At 46.3% G+C, this 14,695-nt stretch overlaps 1 protein-coding gene across 5 annotated transcripts in view; it reads right to left on the bottom strand.

Moving 5' to 3' along the window:
- CFAP54 (cilia and flagella associated protein 54) overlaps positions 1-14,695 on the bottom strand; it is a 440,387-nt gene that overhangs the window by 321,536 nt on the left and 104,156 nt on the right. For all 5 annotated transcript variants that reach the window (XM_033951153.1, XM_033951154.1, XM_033951152.1 and 2 more), the window contains exons 17-19: positions 6,810-6,938; positions 4,061-4,214; positions 1,425-1,496 (exon numbers count right to left, since the gene is read on the bottom strand). In XM_033951153.1, coding sequence (XP_033807044.1) covers positions 1,425-1,496; positions 4,061-4,214; positions 6,810-6,938 — 355 coding nt within the window. The remainder of the gene's footprint in view (positions 1-1,424; positions 1,497-4,060; positions 4,215-6,809; positions 6,939-14,695) is intronic.

Genomic DNA, 14,695 nt, shown 5'->3' on the forward strand with positions numbered 1-14,695 from the left:
AGGAAGCGGAACCTTAATCGGGGTAATTTGATCCTGCTTCTGCCTTTTCGCCGTTCCACCAGTTTCGTTTTTGTTTTGTCGGGTGCTCGCCATGCTCCCGCTCTCCTTTCCGATATTTTTTGCCGAAATCGGCTTAAAGGGGAAAACTTTTTTTAATCAACCGTTGCCTAGGTAAGAGCAGCGCCGCGATCACACGTCCATTTTGTATGCGCGCTAAGCCACGCCCCCATTAAAATTTTTTCTATGGGTGTAGCCCATGGCTTTTTCTTAGCATTACAGTCTACAACGAAGAAGGCAATTAATTAGAAAATTGATGGACTTAAGGGGAAATTCTGTATAGGACACAGGTCTTAGCAGCTGCCTAAGAAGTGGCTGAGAATCACACACTGGCATCCTATACAGAATCGAGTTTGCCCTAAGGGACAGACACCTAACACCCCTCCCCCCCAATTCTCTAACCGGCACCCATGTCACAGGTGACGGTTACAGAATCGTGCCTCCCTGAAGCCGTGGCTCAGCTGATCAGGAGGAAATACCCCTGTCACGATCAGCTGAGTGGCTGCAGCAGGAACACTCCCACACTCCCCCCCTCCACGAAGTCCCCCTGCAGAAGGGATGCCCCCTCCCTCCTGCAGGAGCAGCTGACCCCTCCCCCCAAGAAGTCATCCAGCAGGAGGGATTCCCATTCCCTCCTGCTGGAACCACCGACTCACACCCCCCCCCCCCCCTCCCGAAGAAGTCCCTCGGAATTTTTCTGGCCTACATTTCAGGCATCTGTCACAGCCCTAGGGAGATGCCTAGGGCCACTTAAGTTTGTCCAAGATCACTTCCGGGCAAAACCATACACACGCTCAGCCTTGGGCGAACTTAAATGTCCCAGTCTGTCTCCCTTCCTGCCTTAGGTTATTTTTTTTTTAAATGTGTGTCCCGATAGGCTGATAGACAGCTTTAGGATGCCTACTGCTGCCTACAATCAGGTTGCCTGTTTATAGAATCAGCCCCTTAGACTCCAGGATATCTAGGTCTTGTGGCCTATAGGCAAAAAAGGGAAAGGGAATGGCAGCTTTGGGCTTGAATGCAAAAAAAAAAAAAAAAACCCTCTGTGCCAAGAAGGGAATTTGCGTTACTTGGTCTATGAGGGGGTGCTGAAAAGTTCTCAGCCCAATCAACCAACTTCCTAAATTCTGAGCGTTACTTTGCCACTATAGCTGAAAAGAGTATTATTTTATTTCGTTAAGTGCCAATTTGCAGAAATGAAATTCTATGTTTTTGACATTGTTTCAGATCATTGATTGACCCATATCCATGTCATTCTCTTCTTGGTTGGGCTCAAAGCTTTTCAGCACCCCCTCATATCTGTCACAAAAGATAAAACAAGATGGAAGAAGGCAAAAGGTCATTTATTTTTATATATTACATGTTACCTGTTAAAAAGCTGATGCTCTTTACAAATTCACTGTAAAATGGTTTTTTAGACTTCACAGATTTTCCTTCATCTGTTAAATAAAGCAATAATATTTTTTTTCAGATTGCAAAGATCAATAGTGGATCCAATCAATAAAAATTAGGAAAAGGGTTCCCCAGCACCAATATCAATTTTAAAATAGCACCTAAGTAAGATATATATGTTAAATTAGTGACATTATGCACATTTATATAGAGAGCTCTATGATTCTAGACAAGTTGCTACTTTACACAATAGATAAAATGATCTTTAAAAAAACTTGTCTGGTTACATATGACCATCAGTCTGTTCATCAGTTTCGCTCACTGCTTATCATCGGGGATATACAGCATGGAATCTACTTGTGACCTCGATTTGTCATTGTTGGAAACAGGATACTGGATTTAATGGATATAAACATCACCTATGTCACTAAGGGGGTCTTTTTCTAAGGTGAACTGGCCGATTTTAGCGTGCGCTAAATGCTAATGCGTCCATAGAATATAATGGGCGCGTTAGCACTTAGCGCGTGCTAAATTGGCTAGCACTCCTTAATAAAAGACCCCCTAAATGCATATTCATCTTTCAAGGAAAATAAAATCACTTAAAACAAAACTATGGCAATTTTCTTCCAAGTGTACCTTTTTCCTGATTGTAGTCAAATAAAGTATTGAGAAATTTAGAAGACATTTTATCTGACTTCCTAGATCTTACATTCTGGGCTCAGTCTATCATTAGTCACTAACAGAGTTAATATTTTAGGGGCTGGCACAAGAGTATTGTTAGCTGCAGAAACACAAGGCCCATGTACCAATTCTGATCCCCCCCCCCCAATGCTCTGAATCTCCTGTCTCCAGCTCATCATGTCCTCTGCTCCTTGACCCAGTGGCGTAGCAAGGGAGGGAGGCACCCGGAGGCAGTGGCACCCAGCATCGCCATGCCATGCACTCCCCAACTATTCTCTACCCCACATACCCCTCTCCTCTCCCCCTTCCCACCTCCACTTCCCACTCTTATTCTCTCTCCTCCCCTTACTCTCCCTCCTACCTATCCACCTCCCCTCTCTCCCTCCCTCCCCATCCTCTCCCCTCTCTTTAAAGTCGCCTTGAGCTTGTATAGGTATGAGCGACACACAAATAGATTAGATACCTCTTGAAATGTTCAGCAGCGCAAGCAGCATCTTCCACCTCCTACTCACGCTGGCCTCAGCTCCTTTCTGTCGTCACATCCTGCTCCCACGACCCAGACGTAACATCAGTAGGGAGCCGAGGACAACACGAGTAGGCGGTGGAAGATGCTGCTTGTGCCGGTGAACATTTCAAGAGATACGCGAGGGGGTGGAGAGGAGGAGAGGTGCCGGCGCTCCCACCAAGACTGCGACCAGGGTGGTCCGCACATATACCTCTTGCTATGCCACTGCCCTGACCAATAGGAGAAGAGGCACAGCACAGCGTTTTTTTCTACACTACTTATCCCCACTCTCCTGAATTGCTATCCAACACTATCCACCCTTCCCCCTAATCAGAAGACAAGAGAGGCAATACTTAATAGCACATCTGCTTTCTCGGTTGCATGTGCTCAGTCTTGCATTATAAGCTGCAAGCTCCAAGATGTCCACAGCTCGTGCCACCAAGCAGACCCCATGCAATAAAAAAAGGCTGACTTACCATCTCCTGCTGGTAAGAATTTGGTGGCTGGTGTCAGAAGAGAAGTTTTATTTATTTTAAAATTTTCTATACCGTTTAAAGCTAAACGGTTTACATAATTTACATACATAATTTTAAAACAAAAACATGATAAAATAAACATACAAACAATCCTCGGAAATCATGTCTACAAAAAAATACCATAGCTTGCATAGTAAAGATCATGAATAATTCATCAACTCTGCCAGACAGGAAAATTATTGGCTAGAGAAAGGCATCGACAAATAACTGCGTCTTAAGTAGTTTTCTAAACATGCCCTGTTCACGGCAGTTTCGTATCTGACCCACCAAGGAGTTCCATATCTTAACTCCTGCACAACAAAAAGTCATTTTACCTGTCTCAACAAGCCTTGGATTCACAGTATTATATTTTGATGTTTTCACTGATCAATGAGTTCAAGGGGAGAGTGTGGCGCAGTGGTTAAAGCTACAGCCTCAGCACCCTGAGGTTGTGGGTTCAAACCCACGCTGCTCCTTGTGACCCTGGGCAAGTCACTTAATCCCCCCATTGCCCCAAGTATATTAGAAAGATTGTGAGCCTGCAGGAACAGAGAGGGAAAACTGCTTGAGTACCTGAATAAATGCATGTAAACCATTCTAAGCTCCCCTGGGAGAACGGTATAGAAAACTGATTTTCACTATATGTCTGAAATAATGCATTTGGTTTTTGTTCTTGTATTGGGGTGAGAGGGGGAAAAGTTTTTGAAGTATTTCTATGACTGATGTAAATGCAATTTTGAAATTAATTATATGTAAATGTATATTTTAATGCATTGTTTTTGAATGAAAAATTAATAAAGAGTTAAAAAAAAAAAGAATGTAAGTGAAATTTCACCAGATAGCCTGAAAGGTTCAAATTGGGCACTTGTTAAATTTTTCATAAGATTTCTTTTCTTTTCTTAAATCTTACCTTGTAGTAGGTTAAGAATTTTGACAGATACACGATGTTGTGCCAGAATGAGCTCAAGGTGTAAATCCATCACATAATTGCTCATTCTTGTTGATTTAGATGAGGTCTCCGATTCTGAAATATTTGTTGTTTGATTCACTCCCTTTGAGTCCACCTGGTTAAAAAAAAAAAAAAAATAAGTAAATAATTAAAGGTTCCTTTTATCCAGCAGTGAAGCTTTTTACTGTGGGTCAGCAAGGTAAATGCTCTGATGCTCATAAGAATTGAATTAGCGTTTGGAGCATTTACATCACCAGCCCACGGTACAAAGCTCTACTGTTGCTTGATAAAAGGAGCCCTAAGCAATAATTAACTTTTATTTTATTTTTTTATTTTATGTTCCTCTACTAGTATGGCCAAACTTTTTCTTTTAACCTTCAAAACTCGATTATACAATCAACCAGAATTTATTGATAAACTACTTATTCCAGATCTCTCCGTTCTGCAGCTCACAATCTCCTTAACATTCCATCCTTAAAATATATTAATACTTTAAGATCCAATAATTTTGCCGTGATAGCACCTTCCCTTTGGAATTCCATTCCCAACTATATAAGGGAGGAAACTTCCATAGGCCCTTTCAAGATTAAGTTGAAGACTTTCCTATTCATAGACACTTTTGAGACATAACTGCCCTCGTTAGGGCAACAATTTCTTCATTATTTTTCAGGTCTACGCTTTCCTTATTGTTCTTTCCTTATTTGTTCTTTTCTTTACTGATTGTGGTTCTCCCCTTCTTCCTCTTGTTACTTTTGTTTGTCTGGTATTTGTATGTTTGTTTTTACTGACGTATTCCCCATAATGATATGTTCTGTTTTTAATCAATTGTTTTTATGTCATTGTATGCTGATAATGAATTTTATTGTACACCGCTTTGAATTTCAGAGTAAACGGTATGACAAATTTTTAATAAGCCTTGAACCTTGATAATGCTTTGTCTTTAAGGGGCCCCTTTACAAAGCCATGCTAAAAAGTGTCCGGCACTATATTTAGTGTGTGGGTTTCCGGCACACTGAAGTCACACTGAAGTCTAAAATGGCCACGTGAGTCCTTACCGCCACCTATTTTGTTGGTTGTAAGGACTCCCCTGCTAATCCTGCGCTAATCAGTCAGCCTGAAGCAGTGGTCTCAAACTCAAACCCTTTGCAAGGCCACATTTTAGATTTGTAGCTACTTGGAGGGCCTCAGAAAAAATAGTTAATGTTTTATTAAAGAAATGACAATTTTGCATGAGGTAAAACTCTTTATTGTTTATAAATCTTTCCTTTTGGCTAAGTCTTAATAATAATATTGTAATTTATAGCTAAAGAGTCATAAAATCAAGAAACTGTTTTATTTTACTTTTGTGATTATGATAAATATACCGAGGGCCTCAAAATAGTACCTGGCGAGTTTGAGACCACTGGCCTAAAGTTATAAGTTTGATAGGTCTAAATTTTTAAAATAAAAGAAATATGCAGCTAGTTCCCAATGATAGAGAAATTAGGTCTTACCTGCTAATTACAGTGTGCCCATTCAAACTGCAGACAAACTTGGTTCATTTCTTCTTTTTTTTAAGATTTGTAGTTACTTAAGGAGATTTTGTAAACAGTAACAAAATATATAAAACCTCTGAAGAAGATAAGTTTGCACACAGACTTACTAATAGTTTCTTTCCCTATAAGTTATTGATACTGATTAATAAAAAGTTCTCTAGTAACATTTTACTTTAACAAACTAATGATGAGGTTAGCCTAGTGCAGTGGGCAACTCTGGTCCTCGAGGGCCGGAATCCAGTCGGGTTTTCAAGATTTCCCCAATGAATATGTATGAGATCTATTTACATGCACTGCTTTCAATGCATATTCATTGGGGAAATCCTGAAAACCCGACTGGATTCCATCCCTCGAGGACCGGAGTTGACCACCCCTGGCGTAGTGGCTCAGCAATTGTGCCGCATGTTGCCAAATATAGAATCTGGGTTTGTTGTTGAGTAAGCTCTTCAGTTCCCCAGACCAGAGGAGCTACAGATGTAGCGTTCAAGCTCCTATGCGAAAGGAGTTCTAAACATTATCAGCAACAACTAGTGCAAGGGTAGGGAACTCCGGTCCTCAAGAGCCATATTCCAGTCGGGTTTTCAGGATTTCCTCAATGAATATGCATTGAAAGCAGTGCATGCAAATAGATCTCATGCATATTCATTGGGGAAATCCTGAAAACCTGACTGGAATACGGCTGTCAAGGACCGGAGTTCCCTACCCCTGATCTAGTGACTGAATTTAAAGCTTATAGGAGGGAGGCTGCCTCCATCTCCCTCAGGGTTCCAGAAGGAGCCCTGGTGCATAACCCTAAAAGATATGAACTGTCACTCTGATGACTGGACTCTGCAAATTGATATAAAACAATGTTTCCCAAGTCGGTCCCGGAGAACTTTCTTGCCGATTAGGTTTTCAGGATATCCATAATAAATATGCATAAAACTGATTTGCATACACTGCCTTCATTATATGCAAATCTCTTTCATGCATATTCATTGTGGATATCCTGAAAACCAGATTGGCAAGGGGGCAAGGGGGGTACTCCAGAATCGACTTGGGAAACACTGATATAAATGAAGAGAACAAATTCCTGGGTAACATGAAGATCCAGTTTCTTTTTTTTTTCTTTCAAAAAAACATAATTATCTGCCACCTATTTAAACTAATGCTCAAAATAATGGAACAGCTCTTACCTGTATCGGATAATTGTCAGTTATTGATGTTTCATTCGATAACTTAGTCACTGCGCGACCCTTTGCCATTTCATTAATTGCATTCTCTAGAATGTCATAAGCAAATAACAGCTGTTCTGTTGGAGTTTTCTGCAACAAGGATGCATATAAAAGTTATTCCTGACTGGAACTAGGCAGTAGTTCTTAGACTCTACCAATCCGTTCCTCATAAAGACCCCCTTTTGTCAAGCTGCATTAGGGTTTTTTATTGCGGTTCGCTGTGGTAAAAGCTCCAATACTCATAAGAATTCTATGAGTGTCAGAGCGTTTACCACAGCGGCCTGCGATAAAAAAAAACCCTAATGCAGCTAGTTAAAAGGGGGCCATAATGAGAAAAAATGCAAACAGTTCAATAAATAATACCAGTACAAGGTAAAACATTTTTGATGATTTTATCTCTTAGAAAGTTCATGTTTGGTCATTCTTACTAATGTGGCCTGGTTACTGTTTATTTATTATACTAGTGTTTAAGCCCGTTACATTAACGGGTGCTAGAATATATGTCTGTCTGTCTTTCTTTCTTTCTGTGTCTCTCCCTGCCCCTGTCTCTCTCTTCCTTTCTTTCTGTCTTTCTCCCTCCCGCTGTCTGTCTTTCTTTCTTTCTGGTTCTCTCTCTGGCACCCTGTCTGTCTGTCTTTCTTTCGTGCTGCTTGCTTACCTGTCTTTCTGTCTCTCCATGGCCCCCTTCTGTCTCCCCTCACCCAAAGCAAACCAAGATTGCTCCCAGGCCCCCTTTCCCTCTCCGTCCCCTCCACTTCCCTGTGCAGCAGTAGCAGCATTTCACGGCCTTCCCTGTGCAGAAGCAGCATTTCCCCTCCCCCCACACACACACACTGCCCTGTGCAGCAGCAGCATTTCCCACCCTTCCTTGTACAGCAGCAGCATTTCCCACCCCCCATACACACACTCCCCAGTACAGCAGCAGCATTTCCCGGCCTTCCCTGTGCAGCAGCAGCATTTCCACCCCCCATACACACACTTCCCAGTGCAGCAGCAGCATTTCCCATCCTTCCTTGTGCAGCAGCAGCATTTCCACCCCCCATACACACACTCCCCAGTGCAGCAGCAGCATTTCCCGGCCTTCCCTGTGCAGCAGCAGCATTTCCCCCCCCCACACACACACTTCCCTGTGCAAAAGCAGCATTCCAACCTCCCACCCCCACACACACACTTCCCTATGCTGCAGTAGCATTTCTCAGTCTTCCCTGTACAGAAGCAGCATTCCCCCACCCCCCACACACACTTCCCTGTGCAGCAGCAGTATTTCCCAGCCTTTCCTGTGCAGCAGCAGCATTTCTCGGCTTTCCCTGTGCAGCATCAGCATTTCCCGCGCTCCCTTCCCAGCCGCCGCGTTTAAAGTCAGATAAAAGTGCTGCACCGCGCTATCACTGGCTTCAGCATCTTCTATCCACTGCGGCCAACCCTAGCGGAAACAGGAAGTAGTCAGAGAGGGCGGGCCGCAGTGGACAGAAGACGGCGAGGTCAGCAGTAGCGCGGTGCAGCGCTTTTATCTGAATTTTAAATGCGGGTGAGCTGGGGAGAAGGAGGAGGTGGTGGTTTTGGCAGTGAGTGAGGGCGGGAGGGGGGAGTCGCCGGCTGTGCTGTGTCTCTCTGTGTTCGAATTTGGCAGGAGGGACACAGCACTTGTCAGTGGCCACCGAGGTCGGCAATCGGGGGGGGGGGGGGGGGAGGTGCGAGGACGCAGCTCAGGAGACTGGGAAGGTGTTGGCGGGCGGTGGCGGCTGGGGCCTCCTCCTGCAGGCACTCGTGTCTCAGGGGTCCGGCAGGGAGAGAGCTTGCCTGCGCTTCCTCCCAGCAGCAGTTGGTGAGTGAGGGCGGGAGGAGGGGAGTGGCCAGAATGTTCCCTGCCGCCGGGTTCTAAAATGGAACACGGCCACGGATCACACACCACAGTGGCAGGGAACACGCTGTTTTAACAGCGCATGCGCCGGTAACCTTTTATTATATAGGATATGGTCTGCAAGCCCAAAAGCTATCAAAGTGGTGTGCATTCAGGTACTATAGGTAAATTCTGTCTTTGTGAATAATCTAATCTATTCTTCAGTTTATATACTTAGCCATCTCCCAATGGAGCTCGACTCGGTTCACATAGTTCTTCAATTGTCAACAACAGTGCTGGGAACAAATTTAACCCCCCCTCCCCCTCTTTACAAAGGCTGCCGCTGCAGTAACTACCCCTGAGCCCATAGGAATTTAAAGTGCTTCTGGGCTTTTGCCACACAGCAGCCGCTAGTGCAGCTTTGTGAAAAGAGGAGGTTAGTGTCTCATCTACTAAGGAGCAAAAATAACCAGATAAATTTATTCTGTTATCTTCAGTTGAATTTTCAACTGAAACTAATAAGTTAAGGTTGTGGGTTAAAAGGGAGGGAAAAATATTGGAAATATGTTGTTATGAAAAATAAGGAGATATATGTAATAGGATGGGATATTTATTGTTGTGCATTACTGGGTATAATAAAATGCTTAAAGTGTTTGAGGAAGAAGGATGGGGGGAGGGACAGATTTCATGTCAGATTAATTGTATTATCGGGGGGTCACGTGATGGCGGGTTCCTGAGCGGACGTCCGTGCGCAGAGCTCCGCTCCAACTTCCCGGCTTCTCCCCCCCTAATCGCCGCCCATGCCGGGTGCACACTTCAACTTTTAAACGCCAGTGCAGGCGCTAGTACAGGGGCACTGTTTTGAGGTCCGGGGAGGCACAGAATGCAGTTTTGGCCGCGGGGCATGCCGCCGAAAGTTTCTCGGCCGGCGAAGCAGTGTGGGAGCCCAGCGTGCAAGATGGCCGGCACGCAAACCGACGTCCCGACCGAGCGATCCGACGATGTGCTGCAGGTGTCCATGAGGCATTTGTCGCAGTTGCTAGATGACAAACTAGCTAAACTGCATGCCTCCATGGATGAGCTGAAGGACACCCTGGCGGGACAAGCTGCTCAGCTACAGCACGTGGAGCAGAGGATGTCGGCCCAGGAGGATCGTGCTGGGGTAGCAGATGGGAGGCTTGCTCTGCTGGAAACCCAAGTTGGTCAGCTCATGGAGAAAGTTGAAGATCAGGAAAATAGAGCCCGACGGAAGAATCTCCGGCTCATCGGAATTTCTGAGTCTGTTAAGGATCCTGAGCTCCTCCATATTGTGGAGCGGTGGCTGCCGAAGGAGTTGGGCCTCCCGGAGCATGTGGGCCCAGTGGTGGTGGAACGAGCCCACCGGGTGGGACAGCGACGGGAGCACGAGAGCGCTGGTAGACCGAGAGCTGTGCTGGCCCGATTTCATAATTATGCTATCAAAGCCCGTCTGCTTGAGCTATTTAAGAAGTCCCGGCGTCTGGAATATGAGGGTGCCAAGATTCTGATTTTTCAAGATTTCTCTATTAAGGTGGCTGAACAACGCAGAACCTTCACACCATATTGTTCGCAGCTGGTCGCACGGGGAATCAAATTTGCTTTCTTATATCCTGCTAAGGTTCGTCTGACCCATGAAAATCGCACCTTCACTGTGTCCCAGGCGGAGGAACTCAAACGTTTCATCGAGAGCCTCCCCGCCCAGTAGGCCTCTTCTGAAGATCCCACTGATCTTTACTTGATGGATGACCTGGACCCGATGGAACTGCGTTGTTACCCTCTTCTTCTTTCAGTTTCTACCTCGAGGGGAGGGGCCCCTTGGGGTCCCTGATGATGTCTCCAGGTTCCTGTGCGTGGGACTACTTGTGAGAGACTGTGTTTTTTCTTTCTTTTTTATTCTGTTTTTGGTTAGAGGGGTCCTCTCGGGGAGCACTTGTACCGGGGATTTATGCGGTAGGACTGCCTCCCCTCCCCGGGAACTTATTTTGGTTCTGAAGATGACTATGTTGCTGTCCTTCCAGGTCTCCAGTTATATGTTTATAGTTCTTTGTCCATGCACATATTCTTGGGTTGTTTGTTCTTTTTCTCTCTTTGCAGGTTCTGGATAGTTTTGGTATAGGTTTCCTGGTTATGGGGGTGGATGGGGGGGGAGGGGGAGCTTTGGGGAGGGGAGTGAGAGTATCTGTGTTTGTTTGCTGCGGGGGTTGGTGTTATGAGTGAGTGGACGAGAGTGTGGCTATGGGATGGGGAGGGGTTACGGAAAGGGGGTCTGGATAAGGGGACTATCTGTGGGGGGTGGGGGGTTTATCTGAAGGAACAGGAAGTTTTGTTGGGGGAGGGGTGGGGGGGGTGAGTTGTATATTGGGGGCACCCGGGGGTCTATGACCAGCTATGTTCTGATGATTCAGTGGGTGGCGTGCCGGTTTGGCTGGGAGGCCGGCGCTGCTGCCCCACAGGTCTGTTGTCTCAGGGGGACCTTCCTTCTTACTAACTGCTATAGTGAGTTCTGTTAAGATTGCCAGCTTTAACATTGATGGCTTGCATTCCCCGGTGAAGCGCAGCAAATTATTCCAATACTGTAAGAAATTAAAAGTTGATGTTTTAATGCTTCAGGAGACGCACCTCAGTGTGACAGAACATGTTAAGCTGAAGAGGGAGTGGGTAGGGGAAGTAGCTTTTGCTTCCTATAACTCCAGACAGCGAGGTGTTGCTCTCCTCTTTCATAAAAAACATCCTTGTACTATGCACAAAGTAATACAGGACCCTGAGGGGCGATATGTGATCTGGGCGGGTGATTTTCTGGGGAAGAAATATGTGTTCTGTTCTCTTTATGCACCTAATGTATACTCTCATAGATTTTTTTCTGTATTAGTAGCGGCTTTGACGCCTTTTTCTGAATACCAATTGGTGCTAGGTGGGGACTTTAACATCACTGCAGACCCACTTGTTGATTGCAAGCCGCCTAAGCCTCGAGTGAAAGGAGGCGAGCATAAGGGGGTGAACTTTGTGATGCACCAACTGGGTCTGCTAGATGTCTGGCGCACGCTGCATCCTACTGAATCTGACTTCACTTTTCACTCTCAAGCGCATGATGTTCATAGTCGTCTGGACTACCTGTTGGTGGCTCCTTCTCTGCTGGCGGGTATTCCACGAGTGGTGATTGAAGACGGTGTTTTGTCAGATCACCACTTGGTTTGGCTGGAGCTCATTGATAGGCCGGGGCCCCGGGGGTCGACTACTAGTTGGCGTATGAATCCCACGTTATATGAAGATGCTGAGTTTAAGGATTTCCTGGAACAACAATGGGATTTCTTTGTGAACGACAACCCTGCTTCTGATGTATCAGAGGTGGTGTTCTGGGAGGCAAGCAAAGCGGTCCTGCGTGGTAAAATCATAGAGTATACTGCCCGCAAGCGCAGAGCCCAAGATAAGACACTGTTGGACTTAACACAACGTTTGGCCGCGATGCGTGGGAGTTTACATGCTCCGGGTGCCACGGCAGATCGATCTCAATATTTTGATCTTCGTAGGCAAATTAATGATTTATTGGCGGACAGAGCCCTTAGAGATATTAGATTGTACAACTATCGCCTCCACCGCTGGGGTAACAAAGCGGGGAAACTGCTTGCATCTCTGGTTACCTCCAGGGCTCCGAAGCAAATAATTTCAAAGATTCGGGCGCCTGATGGCAGAGAGATTACTGCCCAAGCTGGGATACAGCAGAGTTTTGTTGACTACTATAGGGCTCTATATGATAAGGGGACCTGTGACACAGAACAGAGGACGACTTTCTTTAAGGACCTACAGCTTCCGTCCTTGGGTCCTGAGCAGCGGGAGGTGTTGAATGCCCCGGTGCGAGGGTTAGAGATCCAACAAGCTATTCAGGCCTTAAAATTGGCTAAAGCCCCTGGGCCTGACGGACTGGGTTCTGAATATTATAAATTGTTGGGGATATGAGTGGTGGGCCCCTTTCAGGCCCTATGTGGGGCTCTTAGCAGAGGTGAACTGCCTCCGCATAGACTAACTCACGCTAATATTGTGGTTCTACCGAAACCAGGACGAGCGGAAGATCAGCTGGGATCTTATAGACCTATTTCTCTGCTCAATCAAGATATCAAGTTGTTCGCTGCTATTATGGCGGCTCGCCTGGGTCGGGTTTTGCCCAATTTAATTCATTCGGACCAGGCAGGTTTTGTGCCGGGCCGCTATTCTTCTGCCAATGTGCTGAGGGCGCTTTCGGTGCTCCAGAATCCTGAACTTGTTGGGCAGCACCCGGGACAGAAGAATGCTCTTATAGTCAGTCTAGACGCGGAAAAAGCGTTCGATAAAGTGCTATGGGACTATCTTTTTTGGGTTCTTCCTCAACTCGGCATTATGGGGAGCTTTCTGAATGGGACCTGATCGCTATACGCTCATCCTACGGCCCAAATCCTGATTAATGGGGAGCTTACCTCTTCTTTTGAACTCGAGAGGGGGACGCGACAGGGCTGTCCCCTCTCTCTGATGCTTTTTGTCTTGGCGCTAGAGCCTCTTGCGGCTAAGCTCCGTCAGAGCCCCGACTTGCGTGGCATTCGGTTGGGTTCCCAAGAATTTAAAATTAACTTGTTTGCAGATGACATGCTCATCTTTCTGGGCGATGCAGAAGAGGGGGTTCCTCGTTTAATTGATCTTATAAGGAGGTTTGGAGCCTTTCCTGGGTTGCGAATTAACTTTGATAAATCAGAGGCTCTGGCGGTCCGTCCCCCGTGTGTTTTGCAGCATGATCCTTCCTTTCCGTTGCAATGGTCTAAGGGTACGCTCAAATATCTGGGAATTTATCTGAACGCGGACCCGGGGGTGGTATATCGGAAGAATGTACTTGATAAATTAGATGCAGTCCGAGCTCTCTGTAGGAGATGGATGGAGTTTCCCCTCTCGCCTCTGGGACGTGTTGCCCTTATTAAGATGGTCCTCTTGCCGAAACTCCTGTATCCACTACAAATGGTGCCCCTTTGGGTTAAACAAAAAGATGTGCAGACTTACAAGGGGGTTGTATCATCCTTTGTATGGCGTTCCCGTCGGGTAAAAATTGGCAATCACAAATTGATTAGGGGGTGAGAGCAGGGTGGTGTGAACTTGCCCGACTTGCGTCTTTACAATGTGGCTGCTTTGATGAGATGGGTGCATGAATTATATACGGGAGTTGCCAGGTTTGCCCCGGCTGGATTCTGGTATATTTTGTCAGCTCCGGTGTCAGTTTTTAACCTCCTGTGGCATGGGGCGGGACCCTGCCCTTCTATGCTTAGACCCTTACGAATGGCCTGGAGCTGGTGGCGGTCTTCCTTGGGGGGCGCGGTGGGTCCTTCACCTTTTACAGAGCTGGTGGGTAATCCTAAATTTCCTGCTGGTTCGTTGCATGCATTTTTTGCCTCAGTGCGGGCGTCTGGGTGTCGCTTTGTGGGGCAGGTGGTTGAAGTAGGGTCAGGATCGGTTCCCTCCTTTTTGGCATGTCGGGACCGCTGGGGTTGGACCGCAGGGTCTATGCTAGCATACCTGCAGATGCGTAGTTATTGCCTGGCGCTCTGTTCGTCGGGGGGCGGCCTGCCCACTTTCACACCCTTGGACCGCCAGTTTTTGTCCGCCCCAGCTGACCTTAACACGCTCTCGGAGTGGTATAAAATGGGGAGGGAAAGATGGTCTGATAGGTTCATTGATGCCATGGCCACGGATTGGACTACAGCATTGGGAGAGCAGGTCACTACTGACGACTTGGTGCGGTGTTTCCAGGAATGCGCCTCTGCCTCCCCTAATGTGAGCTTGAGGGAAGTGCATCTGCAGATTCTGCACCAATCTTATTTAACGAGATGTAAGGGACGGAGGATGGGGCTATGGTCGGATGACTGTTGCCCCAGATGTCCGGCTCGTCGGGACACCTTGGTATATCACTTTTTGGAATGCTCATATGTAGGGCCCCTGTGGATTTCAGTACTGCAGGAGCTGGAAAACGTTATAG

The sequence above is a fragment of the Geotrypetes seraphini genome, chromosome 7 (assembly GCF_902459505.1).
Source record: "Geotrypetes seraphini chromosome 7, aGeoSer1.1, whole genome shotgun sequence".
NCBI classification, from domain to species: Eukaryota; Metazoa; Chordata; class Amphibia; order Gymnophiona; family Dermophiidae; genus Geotrypetes; species Geotrypetes seraphini.